Source organism: Panthera tigris, chromosome A1 (assembly GCF_018350195.1).
Source record: "Panthera tigris isolate Pti1 chromosome A1, P.tigris_Pti1_mat1.1, whole genome shotgun sequence".
Lineage (NCBI taxonomy): Eukaryota > Metazoa > Chordata > Mammalia > Carnivora > Felidae > Panthera > Panthera tigris.
Genome location: NC_056660.1, coordinates 203832877 through 203847308, shown reverse-complemented (window position 1 = coordinate 203847308; position 14432 = coordinate 203832877). Strand labels below are relative to the sequence as shown.

General features: G+C 37.7%; 1 protein-coding gene and 1 pseudogene across 9 annotated transcripts in view; both read left to right on the top strand.

Moving 5' to 3' along the window:
* Positions 1-14432, top strand: part of GHR (growth hormone receptor) — a 272255-nt gene that overhangs the window by 253552 nt on the left and 4271 nt on the right. For all 9 annotated transcript variants that reach the window (XM_042995553.1, XM_007095431.3, XM_007095429.2 and 6 more), the window contains 2 exons: positions 6944-7109; positions 10252-10342. In XM_042995553.1, coding sequence (XP_042851487.1) covers positions 6944-7109; positions 10252-10342 — 257 coding nt within the window. The remainder of the gene's footprint in view (positions 1-6943; positions 7110-10251; positions 10343-14432) is intronic.
* Positions 1076-3363, top strand: LOC122241418 (annotated as a pseudogene).

The window sequence follows — 14432 nt, the reverse complement described above, 5'->3', positions numbered from 1 at the left end:
CCCAGTGGGTTCTGGCCAGTCATCGGGTCGTGCCCAGTGCCCTGACAGATTCACTCCCAAAATTTTGAGACACCAGGCCTGTCCATTCCATGTTCTGCTGAAAAAGAAGCCAATTTTGTCATTAAAGTTCATTTTGGAGCGGCTGTGAACAGTTAAATACTGGACTTTGCGGTACAGTTTCCAGAATCGTTTTAATTTAGGTATCTGTTCCACTAACTTGGTGCAAAAATCCCTGGTTGGATGCAGAGTCAAATAAGACTTTCTAAATTCAGGTTTCGGTCAAACATTTATTCCACAGCCAATGAAAGGACTACCCCACACTAGGCACTGCACTGCGTACTCCAGAGCAGAGGTTCTCTGAGTGTGAACTCTGAACCCCCGAGGGGTCCTGAGAGCCTGGCAGGGAATCCACAAGGTCAAGACTGTTTTCCTACTCATACTAAAATGCTATCGCCTTTTTTCCCCATGTTGAGATTTGCGGCAATGGTACAAAAGCAATGGCGGCAAACCCACTGTCACCTGAGGAAAAATCAAGGCGGTCATTGCAAACCGCACTGGCAGGGTCACCATGCGCTCACAGTCAATGAGAGCGGAGAGCCAGCTTCACTGAGCAGTGTCCTTGATGCAGCTGCATGTTTTATTTACTTTATTAAATCTCAACCTTTGACAACATAGCTTTTTTAAAAAATTTTTTAATATTTTATTTATTTTTGAGAAAGAGAGACAGAATACGAGCAGGGGAGAGGCAGAGAAAGAGAGAGAGAAAGACACAGAAGCCGAAGCAGGCTCCAGGCTCTGAGCTGTCAGCACAGAGCCCAATGCAGGGTTTGAACTCACGAACCGCAAGATCATGACCTGAGCCGAAGTTGACACTCGACCGATTGAGCCACCCCAGCGCCCCTGATGACATAGCTTTTTAATATTCTGGATGACACATGCCAAGGACACATAGCATACGTCTGCTGTACACTGAGTCCCCCACGGTTGTCTTAATAAAGCCAAGTTGCCAGCCGGATCAGCTGCTTTTCACATGGAACGCCATTTTTGCTTGAAAGAACACCTGATAACCCCATAGATGGTTTCTCATAGCGGCGTTGGCAAGTATTTGGCAAACGTTTCTTGGAAAAGAATGAAGCGTGCTTATCAGTTCAAGAAAAACAATGGACGGTAGTTGTTACCAATGATATTTGAACCTTCAAAGGAAAATCAGAGTTTTGGGAAACTTGCCTCTGCAGCAGTGAGCCTGGTAGCTTTCCCAATCTTTGAAGATTTTCCTGATGCAATGGTGATATTAGCCAAAGTGATTTTTTTATATTGTATAATAAAATGTGTGAACATTTAGAAAATTTGCATAACTCAGTGCACGAGTATTTTCCAAATGCCAAATACATTAAGTAACCAAAATCATGCATGGGGAGATGATCCATTCAAAGTGCTAGATGGAAAGGTGTATTTTCATGTAGTAAGGTAGGCAAGATTCATCGATAGTTTCAGATTCCACATTGCAACTAACCTTTAAGGAATTACCATGTGTTATTTCCTAGTTGCAGTCCTATCTGACTGCATTCATGTAACATCCCCCAAGCAGATCTTATGCCTCTGGTATTTGATGCGTCTCATCCATTCTTCACACTGGAGCCAGAGTGATCATTCTAAAACACTCTCTCGCTTAACATTCTTTTAATAAAAACTCAAAAAATGCACATATTAAAATCCACTTTTTACTTGTATGATTCTGTGAGTTTTGAAAAATCCATAGAGCTTTGTTGCTACCACCAGAATCAGGATACAGAACAACTTATCATAACCTTCAAAAAATTTCCTCATGCTGTCCCTTTGAAGTCAAATCCTCCCAAAACCCTAATCCTTGGCAACTACTGATCTGCTCATCTCTGTAGTTTTGCCTTTTCCGGGAAGTCATACAAATGGAATGATACAATAAGTAACCTTTGGGTTCTGGCTTCTTTCACTCCTCGTAATGCATATGAGATTCATTCATATTGCTGAGTGTAACATTCCTTTTTATTGCTGGGAGTATTTCAGTGTACTATAAAACTCGTCATGTTCACTTTATTTCACATGATGGTTGTGAGTATTTAAAAAAAATCCATTTGGTGGAAGCTAGTTGAAAAATAGAAAGTTCCAGATTAATGTCAACACATGAGGGCACTTATTAGCACAGTGGTTCTGCCCGGACCTCATTTCTGTGTTCCACACTTGTACATCCAAATGCCTCCTGAACATATCCACTGGCATGCCTCATTAGCATCTCAAAAAAACAGCATGTTCAAACTTCCTCCTATCTCCCCAGTTTCCCCCCTCAGTAAATGACAACATGTCGATAAAGTTGTTCAAATTTAAACCAGAATATTATTCTGACATCTATCTGTATCTTAATCTTATTCCTTATATCCAAATAATTACCAATTCCTATTGATTCATGCTCAAGTTATATCATGAACTGGTGTTATTATCAGCTCCTGTGTATTACTCTTTGCCCACTCCTTCCCCCACACTAAATCACTTTCCATGGCTCAGAGTGATCTTTGCAAAATCCATAGATTTCTTTATTAAATAACAAGATTTCTTAGATGTCTATCCATAGACATGTCTGTAAGTGAATATTTTGCTACTTTCTTTATCCAACAGAAGGTCACAATTACTCTGAACTATCCCCAGTATTGATTTTTCTGCAGGCAATCATATTTAATACCGTAGGCTAAGATGTGCCAGTGGGCACTTTTTCAAAATTAACATTTCTTAGAAACTTAAAAAAAAAAACTACCACTTGTTGAGTTTTGGTATCAGTGTTAAAGAAGAAAATCCACATGGACTGGCTGACTCAGTCGACGACTCTTGATCTCAGGGTTGTAAGTTTAAGCCCCACATTGGGTATGCAGATTACTTTAAAATATTTTAAAAAGAATATCCACGTTATCTGAAAAGGCTATTAAAATATCCCTCCTTTTCCTCACTATATGTCTGTGTGAGACCAGATTTTATTCGTGTACTTCAACCAAGACAACACATCAGATTTAATGCAAATGTAATACAGAAGCAGATGTAGCTCCTTTTCTCCGCCATCATGGTGTGTGCAGTTCACTGTTCCTCGCCACGTCTTCTCACAAAACTTTCAGCATCAAGTGATCCCTAGCCAAGAAACAAAAGCAGAATCATCCCATTCCCCAGTGGATTCAGATGAAAACTGGTAATAAAATCAAGTACAACTCCAAGAGGAGGCATTGGAGAAAAACCACGCTGGGTCTATAAGGGATTGCACATGAGATGATACACATATTTATGTTGCATGAAGGTCATGTGTTCCTATCCTATTACTCTGTAAACATCACCACTACCTGAACAATAGACATGCTTTATCATGGGAATGATTTTTCTCTGTTACTATGCTTCTGCACCAGTAGATTGGTTGGTAATATATGAGACCTTTTGTTCGGAAAAAATATATATATAGAAGTGGATGTAAACATACCACCATCTTGTATTAAGAAATCCATTAAAGAGATTTTGCAAAAATGTAAAACAAAGTCATTCTTCTCACTATAATTCTGTTGTCTTGCAAAGTATAACTTTTATAAAAATCAATTTAATACCATTTTTTAAATTTCTCAGTTTGAATTTCTAATACAGTAAATAGCAATAGGCATAACCCAAGTAAACCAAAACCTTTAGGATTCTCAGTAATTTTTAGGAGTATAAAGGAGTCCTGAAACAAAAAGGTTGACTATCTAGAAAAAGCAAAGGTGTGAATCCAAACATTAGCATTCTTAGATTTACGAATCATAGTTTCAACCCTGAAAGCCCAGTGCATATAGTTGTGTATCAGCTGATGCACAGATATGAAACTCACACCCTGAGGAAGGTGCATGGGAGCTTGGGACTCAGTCAATTGACCATTCAGGGCTGCATCCCAGCTTGGCTTTGTTTCACTTTTAATTGCATCTCTGCTCAATCTCGTAAGATAGTCCAAAGGGGTCAGTTAACTTTTACTTCACTTACCTTTTATAAGTGAAATTATATACTCATGGTATTTCTTTACAAGGGTCTCAGAGTTGTCATGAACACCAAGGGTTTTCATGACTGAGTGGGTGACTCAGTTAAGCATCTGACTCTTGTTTTCTGCTCTGCAGGTTATGATTGATCACAGTTCATGGGATTGAGCCCCGCATCAGGCTCTCGGCTGACAGCATGGAGCCTGCTTGGGATTCTCTCTCTCTCCCTCTATCTCTCTCTCTGCCCCTCCCCCACTCTCTCTTTCTCTCTTTCAAGATAAATAAATGTTTAAAAAAAATTGACCTCTGCTAAAGAAACACACCATCTAATTGGTTATGAGCACAAATGCCATAACCATAAAAACAAGTGAGGTTTGGAAGTGCCTGGGTGGCTCAGTCGGTTAAGGGACCGACTTTGGCTCAGGTCATGGTCTTGTGGTCTGTGGGTTCAAGCCCCGTGTCGGGCTCTGTGCTGACAGCTCAGAGCCTGAAGCCTGCTTCGGATTCTGTGTTTCCCCCTCTCTTGGTCCCCCCCGCTAGTGCTTTATCTCTCTCTCTCTCTCTCAAAAATAAATATTAAAATATTAAAAAAAAAAAACAAGTGAGGTTTGTAAGGTGGAGAGGAGGGTGGAAGCTAGTGTTTGCTGCTCATATCAGGAATTCAGGTTGCCAATGACAATATTGAATTTTGCCTTTTTTTAAAACCAAATACGTTTTGAATATGAAAGTAATAGTCATGACCATGTAGTTGTTTGCAATTTGTTTACCTGCCAGATCAAGTTAAGAATGTATGGGTTTTTTGGCGTGCCTGGGTGGCTCAGTCAATTGAACGTCAGGCTCTGGGTTTCCACTCAGGTCATAATCCCAGTGTCATGGGATGGAGCCCCGTGTCAGCCTCCACGCTGAGCGTGGAGCCTGCTTAAGATTCTCTCTGTCTCTCCCTCTGCCCCTCTCCCCTGCTTGCTCTCCCACTCTCAAATAAATAAAATTAAAAAAAGGAATTTATGGGGTTTTTTTAAGACTTAATGTGTGGCATAGAATTATCCACAGTTATATGGGCCTTCTCTTGAGCACCCACTGTGTACCTGGTATTGAACTGGGCTTTGGAAATGCAAAGGTAATGAAGACCTTGTTTGCTCCAGGGAATCTGCAGTGTAATAGAGAAATACAAGCAGTGAAATATAAGAAGTAATATCTTCTTAATACTGATTATCTGTCAGGATGGAGTAGGAAAAAGGGCCAAGAAAGACTTCCTAGGATATCAGCAATACTTCCATTGAGGATTGGCAGAGTGTAGGCCTTCCCTCAAAGGCAGGTGGCAGGGTTCAGTGCAGGCTGTGGGAGCCAAATCGAGTGGGGTGTGGCTTCTTTAGAGGGTTGGGAGAAGATAAAGAGAGGACCATCGGTCAAATCACTGACGGCCTCTTTTTAGTTTTGTTATTAGTGAAATCTATACTCTAATAATATTAGTTACAATAACAGAAATTAGGGCTTCAAAACTAGACACATGCAGTTTAAAAAATATTTAAGGAAACCAATAAGGTAAGTTTAAAATTCAGAAGCCTGCCTTTAAAGATGCACTTTAGGTGGGGAGCCCTGGGTGGCTCAGTCGGTTGAGCGTCCAACTTCGACTCAGGTCATGATCTCACCCTCATGGGTTCTAGCCCCGCGTCAGGCTCTGTGCTGGCAGCCCAGAGCCTGGAGCCTACTTCGGAGTCTGTGTCTCCCTCTCTCTCTGCCCCTCCCCCACTCGCACTCTGTCTCTCTCTCAAAATAAATAAACATAATAAAAAATTTTTTAAATAAATAAATAAAAATGCACTTTAGGCATGCAAATATATCATATATTAAAAAGCTTCAAAAAAGATACAAACTAACCATCCCATGTACACATGGGGAAAAAATAGAGACTTTGTGAGTAGAAACTTACTGAGGTGAAAGGAAATTTATTGTAGAAGCTGCAGGCCCAGCCTCTGACTTAATAAGACAAATTATGAGAATCTTTTTAATGGAAAAATCCATGCTGTTGAAAATGTAAGTGTTCCTAATTTTCTATAAATGGTAACAAGGTGTTCTATCTGGAAACACATGAAAAGCACATATTGAATATCTGCTTTGAGAATTTAACTTGAAGGAAAACACCATTATTACTTGGGTCTATTTCTTTGATGGCCTTATGTCTTAAAAGTCTAATAGCCTTATTACCCTTCCCCAGGAAGGTAAAAGAAGGGTTGTGGGACCTTGATTTTTGTTACCAAGGACTCTAGCAGCATGTCTTTGCAAATTTTGAATAGCAAACCATTTGAAGTACTTTTAAGCCTTCTAGAAGAAGCAGAATAGGTATGTAGTTGCTTCTAACAGAATAATTTAGACAACTGTGATTTTTCTAGGACCATTGCCAGTTCTGTGATCTTATGAGTGACTACCCAGAATTTCCAAAGAACAAACTCTGTGTGTGTGTGTGTGTGTGTGTGTGTGTGTGTGTGTGTGTTTGACTATAATTTGTTTTGGTGTAGAAATAATGTTGGTTTTTTTTTTTTCTGTTCTTATGTCTTCATGCAAAACTGTAATATCCCAAAGGGTAGAAAACATATCCGTAGTTTTCTTTATAGTTCCACCATTCTCCATAGTAATTCTATTATGCTTTGATTGTATAGAATATCTGACAGCCTAGTACAAAGATGGAGCTGCAATTCTATAAACAAGCCTATTATTTCTTTGGGTTTATTCCAAAATAGCTTGGAGAACTGTGATCCATGTAACAAAATGTTTCTTAACAAAGTTATTTGCTTTGATCTTCCTTTAAGTAGCAAACTCCCCCTGTGCTATTTCACAGAATTCATTTTGAGTACAGATGCAGAAACACTTTATAGAGTTTATTGCATTGAGTTGTTGTCTCACTAACCAGTAAGTTTTATATTTTGTCTTGAAAGATGGACCCTGTATTGTCAACATCAGTTCCAGTTTATTCACTGAGACTAGATAAAGAATATGAAGTGCGTGTGAGATCCAGACAACGAAACTCTGAAAAATATGGCGAGTTCAGTGAGGTGCTCTATGTAACACTTCCTCAAATGAGCCCATTTGCATGTGAAGAAGGTAAAAGATTTAAAATGGCAGCCAACGTGGCTTTTGTCAATGTCGTAACGTTGTTCAGATCACGATCCATTAGCTTCAAATGTCAGGGTGAGAGACCTCAAGTTCACAGTCTATAACAGATACTATTCATTACAGAAGGGGAAGGAGAACTTAGTTTTTTAATTATTTAATTCAGGAAATGTCCTGGGGGAGGTGTAAGTTAGAGAGGAGAAGATGTACTAACATATTAATGGGGGATATCTCTGGATATCAGAATTTCAGATGATTCTTTTATTTATATGTTTCCATACTTCTAAAATTTTCTATGAGTTTGTTTTGCATTTATAATCAGAAAAAAATGGTTTTCAAATACATAGTGAAGAAATACTGTATCTATATGGATGGATGGATATGTGGCATCTAAAAGCCTACTATTGTGTCAGCATAGGTTGTCAATGGCAGCTGCTTAGTGGTTTTAGGAAGCTTAGGTATGGGTTTCACCGGGAGAAAGCCTTAATAAGTGGCATGCTAGTTATGTGCAAGGACAACATGGAACATTTGAAGATCTTATATAAGAAAAATACAAAGATAATGCAAGTTCAAAGAAATGAGATCTATGAATTCAAAATAAAAGAATTAAAACTTTTGATACATAAAGAAGTCTGCCTAATAATGAACAATAAGTATATAAAGTTATCACTCCCACATGGGAATTAGCTATAGTGCATCCACAATTAAACACAGAGGGTTCACAGGGCTATGTATGAGGATGTGAAGTTTGTTAATGAAGCAATCACAAGCAATAGAGAAATTAAATTTATATTTTTGCATTGATGGTACAAGTAAAATCCATGATACTAAATAGCGCTTAAATGAAAATGCCTGTAGCACTGTTTTTTTTTCTAAGTTCTAGTTAACAGGCTTATTATTTTGTATAATATTTGATATAATGAAATTCTGGTTTAGAAAGTAAATTTGCAACACACCCTTTAAGCTTATTGTGATGCCATTTAATTCAGTTAGCATAGATTTCTTTAACTGATTTTTCCTTCCAAAAAAATGTTTTCCTTAAAAAAACCCTGAAGTTCTAGCTTTGTTATGTTCCTGAATACATACAGGAACTGTCATTGATACTCTGGCATTGATACAAAGTTACAGATACCACAAGATATAAAATGGTATTCTCTCCTCCGTTAATTCTTTATACTATACATAATATCTCCTTTGGAGATTTTAATAACTGAATAAGAAAATAAAAATAAGAAAGGAACATTACAGCATAAAATCTACTTTTAATAAAGCAACATTAAGGTAAACTCCACCTGCCTTTTTTGTGTAAAGTGGATAACCTTGATGAGGATGTGGAAAAAAGGGAACCTTCCTGCACTGTTAGTGAGAAAGTAAATTGGAGCAGCCACTATGGAAAACAGTATGGAATATTAAAAATAGAGTATTAAAGTATGGAGTATTAAAAATAGAAATACCATACAATCTAGTAACTCTACTATTGGGTATTTATACAACAAAAATGAAAATACTAATTCAAGTGCGTATATATATATATATATATCCCCATGTTCATTGCAACATTATTTGCATCAGCCAAGATATAGAAGTAACCTAAATGTCCATCAATAGGTGAATGGATAAAAAGATGTGATTTATACACACACACACACACACACACACACACACACAGTGGAATATTATTTGGCCATAACAAGAATGAACTCTTGCTATTCACAGCATAGATGAAGCTAAAGGGTATAATTCTAAGTGACAAATACCCTGTGATTTCACTTATATGTGTGATCTAAAAAAAAAAAAAAGAACAACAACAAAGCAAGATGGAAACAGACTCATAAAAACGGAAAGCAAACTGGTGGTTGCTAGATGGGAGAGCACAGGGAGGATGGGTGAAATAGGTAAAGGGCATTAAGCGATACAGACTTGCAGTTATAAAATAAATAATCACAGGGATGAAAAGTACAGGATAGGGAATGTAGTCAATAATATTGTAATAGCATTGTATGGTGACAGGTGGTAACGACAGTTATCATGGTGAGAACTGAGTAATGTTTGGAACTGTTGAATCACTATGTTGTACACTTGAAGCCAAAATAAGATTGTATGTCAACTATATTTCAATTAAAAAGTGGGTAACCTCTTGGTAAGTGGTAAGAACACTGGGGACCTACTGCAAGCAGCTGGTAGGAACTTGGTCTTAAGAAATGAGATAGAAGTGGGGCACCTGGGTGGCTCAGTCGGTTAAGTGTCCAACTTTTGATCCTGGCTCAGGTCACAGTCTCATGGTTCATGAGATCAGGCCCCACTTCGGGCTCTGAACTGACAGCACGAAGCCTGCTTGGGATTCTCTCTCCCTCTCTCTGCCCCTCCCCTGCTGGCATGCATTTGTTCTCGCTTGCTCTCTCAAAATAAATAATAAACTTTGGGGAAAAAAGGTTAAAAAAAGAAAAAATTTTTAATTTTCAAAAAGAAATGAAACAGAAGTTTTAGAAACAGATTCCCCCAAGCCTGTTAACACATATACTAAAATCTGAAAATGGGAGCCCCAGTAGTGATCTTCTATCACAGGATATGTTTTAAGCTGTAAAATATATGGTCTTCATGTCTAAGAAGTTTCAGTCATGATTCAAAAATAGAAACTCTGCCTCCATCTTTTTGATATATCCTCAGTCTGGAGGATTAAAAAAAAAATATTACCACACTTAAAAAAAAAAAAAAGAAAAAAAGAAAGAACCAAGTGGACATTATTTAGGTAAAGTAGTATGTTAACAAACAGCACTTTTTTCTAGAGCTGAAGCCACTAAGGATGCACCCTGAACACATAAGGTACTTAATTAAAGGGGTTGCTGCAGGGTTTTTTTTAATGCAAACATGGATTGTGCTTAAATTGTTTGCGGTTTCTTCATTTCGATTTTTTTTTCATATGTGAAAGGATTTGAAGCAGTGGACAGAAATGTTCTTGGAAAAGAAAATACTCCATATCATTGCATTCTGTTTTAGTGATTAGCAGAAAAAATCGGTGACTTTACTAGATGAATACAAATTAAGAAATCTTTTTATGTGAAAAAGGAAAGTGAAATGTAAACTTCAACTATTCCTAACCCTATGAGTGAGATGCTATTCTTGTGTGTTTCAGATTTCCAGTTTCCATGGTTCTTAATTACTATCTTTGGAATATTTGGGCTAACGATGATACTATTTTTATTCATATTTTCTAAACAGCAAAGGTAGGTGGGAAATGGTCTAATAGTTAGATGTTTTTTCCAGTGTTTAGATTTCCATATGTGTTTCCATTTGTTACTTGATATTTTCTTTTGCAAATCATGAGTGAAAAATTTAATTAATGCAGTAAAATATTATCCCTAGGTATACATTTACCACGTTGTTGTGTTCATCATAGAGAATTCACAGGTGTCTTTTCTATCTGGGAAGTTGTATAGGACACAGGACGCTGAGGCTAGCGACTGCACACCTTGTGATATGAACCTCCTGCACAAAATCATTACCTCTGAGCTGCCCCTTGACCTCTTCAGAGTCCTGAATGAGCAGGCCCATCCACTCTAGGATGACAAGGTGGCACAGAACCTTTGGCTGAGTTTGACACAGGCCTAAAATAGAAGCAAATTTAAAAGGCGAACTAAAGCCACCTAGATAATTCAATCTAATATAACAGTTTTAGACTTCGTATGATGGCGATTTCAAGTAAATCTGGGTTTTCTTTAAATCATTAAATTTTATTTCAATGTTACAAATTACCTGAATTTGTAAATACAGCTACAATTCTTTCTAAGTTTGAGGAGATTCTATTCTGTATTGGTGTCAAAGACTTGGTTTCAGCTATTATTCTGCTACTGCTGTTTGATTATCCCCTTAATTTCTCCAGGCTGCATGTTCTCATCAATAATATGAGGATGTTGGATTATAATGAGGTTTAAATGTCCCTTGAGCTGTATGAGCTATCACTCTCTGTTTTTCTCCCTGAAAGAAATTCCATACAGACTGGAAATAGGAATATAGGAAATGTTATTGGTACTGATTGCAAATTTTCTTACTTTTAGAGTACTTTTTTAAGTCCCCTGGGTTAATCCTGCCCCTTCTCCTAGACTAGGGTGACTAACTCTCCCGGTTTTCCTGGGAGTTTGAGCACCAAAAGTCCCGTGTCCTGGGAAACCCCTCAGTTCCAGACAAACCAAGGTGGTTGGCCATATTTCCTAGAACTAAAGACATGTTCTCCAGCTGAAGCCAAGAGACATCTACAAATCAAAATAGGGTCTATGTGAACACATTGCAAAAGCTTTTTAATTAGAGTAGCATCTCCAGTTTCATAATGTAAACCAATGGGAAAGCAGAAGCCATTCTGCAGAATTTCATTTTCATCTAACTTTTTAACAGCATTTCTTTTACAAGCATGAGTGTTATAAAGCATGACAATATGGTTTTCATTTGTTGGAGGGAAATAGTAAATGTAAATAAATTTATAGAATTTTAAGCAATTTATATATTTAAATAATGCCAACAACAGAAGAGTCAAATAATTCTGTTGATTAATTTGAATTCATTGATCTATATAGTTGATGGACTAATTTATATATAAGTACAGTAGACATACCCACTATGTATATAAAGTAATTCACTCTTAACATAAGCTGTCAGTTTTGAGTCTTTGTGAAGGCCATGTAAATTTGTTATATTGGTTAATTATATTAGCTACCAATATTTCAAAGAAAAAATAATTCTCTCAACAAATAGGATGTTAAAGAAAATATATTAATCTTTGTATAAAAGAGTTTTCTATGAATAATGAAGCTCTTAACTTCGATGCTTAGTCAGAATTACCAAATTATAAAATTGTTCTGAAATCTTTACTATACTCTCACATTTCCTGTACTAAATAAGTTCTTTATAGAAAAGAATTAGTTTTGTTCTTTCATTTGCCCATAAAAACCCTTGTCATGGTCTAAATTTCCATGTTCCAAAGAAAGTAGGAAACAGGAGAAAACAGTTGTCAACAGGTGTGGAAAGAACATGAAGTTCTAATGATTAAAATGATCCTCCAGGGGCACCTGGGTGACTCAGTTGGTTGAGTGTCTGACTTCAGCTCAGGCCATGACCTCCTGGTTCGTGGGTTTGAGCCCCGCATCAGGCTCTGTGCTGACAGCTCAGAGCCTGGAGCCTGTTTCAGATTCTGTCTCCATCTCTCTCTGCCCCTTCCCCACTCGCACTCTGTCTCTCTCTCTGTCTCTCTTAAATATAAATAAAACATTAAAAAAATTTTTAAATAAATAAATAAAATGATCCTCCAAAGAATGAGGTTCTTATGTCAGCTTTCCCCAGAATGTTAGGGCTCTAAAGGGCTCAGGTTCTACATTTTGTATGAAGTTTTGAGTCCATGCCACTTTTCCCTTTCCATATTTATAATGTGATTTGGATTTGAATAAAATGATGGCAAAGTCACAAACATAGCTTCAGGCCAGGTTATCTTTACTCTGTATTCAGTCATTCTCACCATACACTCATCCCAGCCTCTGAGCTATTACTAACGGGGAAAGAAACAACTGAATCAGCATCAGACAGGAGTGGCAAACTGGCAATCTGAAAGCCAAGCTCAGCCTGCAGATCTTAATGTTTTGTTATTTTATGTATTTGATTTTGGAGTAAAAGTTTTGCTACAAAATGTTTACAAACTAGGGAATTTCCACACAAAAACCCAGATTTCCAGGTCATGTTTAAAATCTGAAAGATCTAGGGGCGCCTGGGTGGCGCAGTCGGTTAAGCGTCCGACTTCAGCCAGGTCACGATCTCGCGGTCCGTGAGTTCGAGCCCCGCGTCAGGCTCTGGGCTGATGGCTCGGAGCCTGGAGCCTGTTTCCGATTCTGTGTCTCCCTCTCTCTCTGCCCCTCCCCCGTTCATGCTCTGTCTGTCTCTCTCTGTCCCAAAAATAAATAAAAAACGTTGAAAAAAAAATTTAAAAAAAAAATAAAATCTGAAAGATCTAGTGACATTCAGTTGATATTCCTGCATGGCAACATGTGTTGAAGCAGAGGACCAGCTGTTCCATTTGGGAAGAATATGTGTTCTCTGTGACCATTCGCATCCCTCCCCTTGACATTGCAACAGGCCTGCTTCGTGCATTTCCATCACCTGCTTGAGCGCTATAGGCTGCAGGCTCTGTTACCCTGGCGGGAAGTCAACTACAAGTCCGAGAAACCTAACATGTGCCTAAATGCATTATACTCTGCAAATCAAGAGGCAAACATAACAAAGTCAAGCATTAGACATTTAGGAATCTTTGTTTCCTGCAATTACAATTGTGTTGCATTTTTCTATGTTTTTGACATTTGAAATATTCATTTAGAGATGTAGGACCAAATAACACAGCAGCATGACAGAAGGCAAAAGGCCTGGGTTTGGGGGTTAAGTACTTTGGATTTGAGCCCCAGCTGTGCCAAGTATTAGTGTATGATTTGAGTACCTTCCTTAAATCTCTAAATCTTTCCACAGATAATATCTGCCTCCCTGGTAGTTATAAGAACAAATAAAATGTTTAGTGTCTGGTTGACAAACTTGTTTTCTAAAGGCCCAGATAGTAAATTTTTAGGCCTCTGGAGCCATGAAATCTTTGTCACAACTACTCAACTCTGCCACCGTGGCATGAAAACAGTCATAATAATATCTAAACTAATGAACATGACTGTGTTTCAATAAAATGTTATTTACAAAAGCAGAGAACAGACCAGATTTGGCCCTCAGACCATCATTTACTAGCCCATAGGTCAGTGTGAAATATATCTTATGGTGTCTGTTTTATCAGAGGCATTCCAAAAAAATGGTAGCAACTATTAATAATTTATATTTTTTCTGTATCTTCTATTCATCAGTAAATATCTGTTTTAACACTTGCTCCGCTAAGTAAACCTAGTGGAGGCTACTTACAGCAATTTAAAAAGTGAAATTTGGCTTATTCCTTGGTTAGGTAAAAAGGCAAATGGAAATATTCAGAAGATGGGTTCCCTGTTGAATAGACTAGACGATCCATTCACATTAAGTGGAATATCAGCTAATATCCAAAAAGCAGTTTATCATCCCTGCCTAACAGTGGTGCCTCTGACTCTTGTTGTTTTAAAACAATAAATGAACTGACTAGAATAGCTAATCTCTGAGCTTTATTCCAGAGCTGCAATGTTAATTTTAAGACACAAATTCTAGTTATGCTATTAACAAAATAGATATATGAGGTATTCAAGTTTATTCAAGAAGTGTTTATTGAGTACCTTCTATGTGCCAGGAATTGTTCTAAGTGCTAGGGATACAATAAGC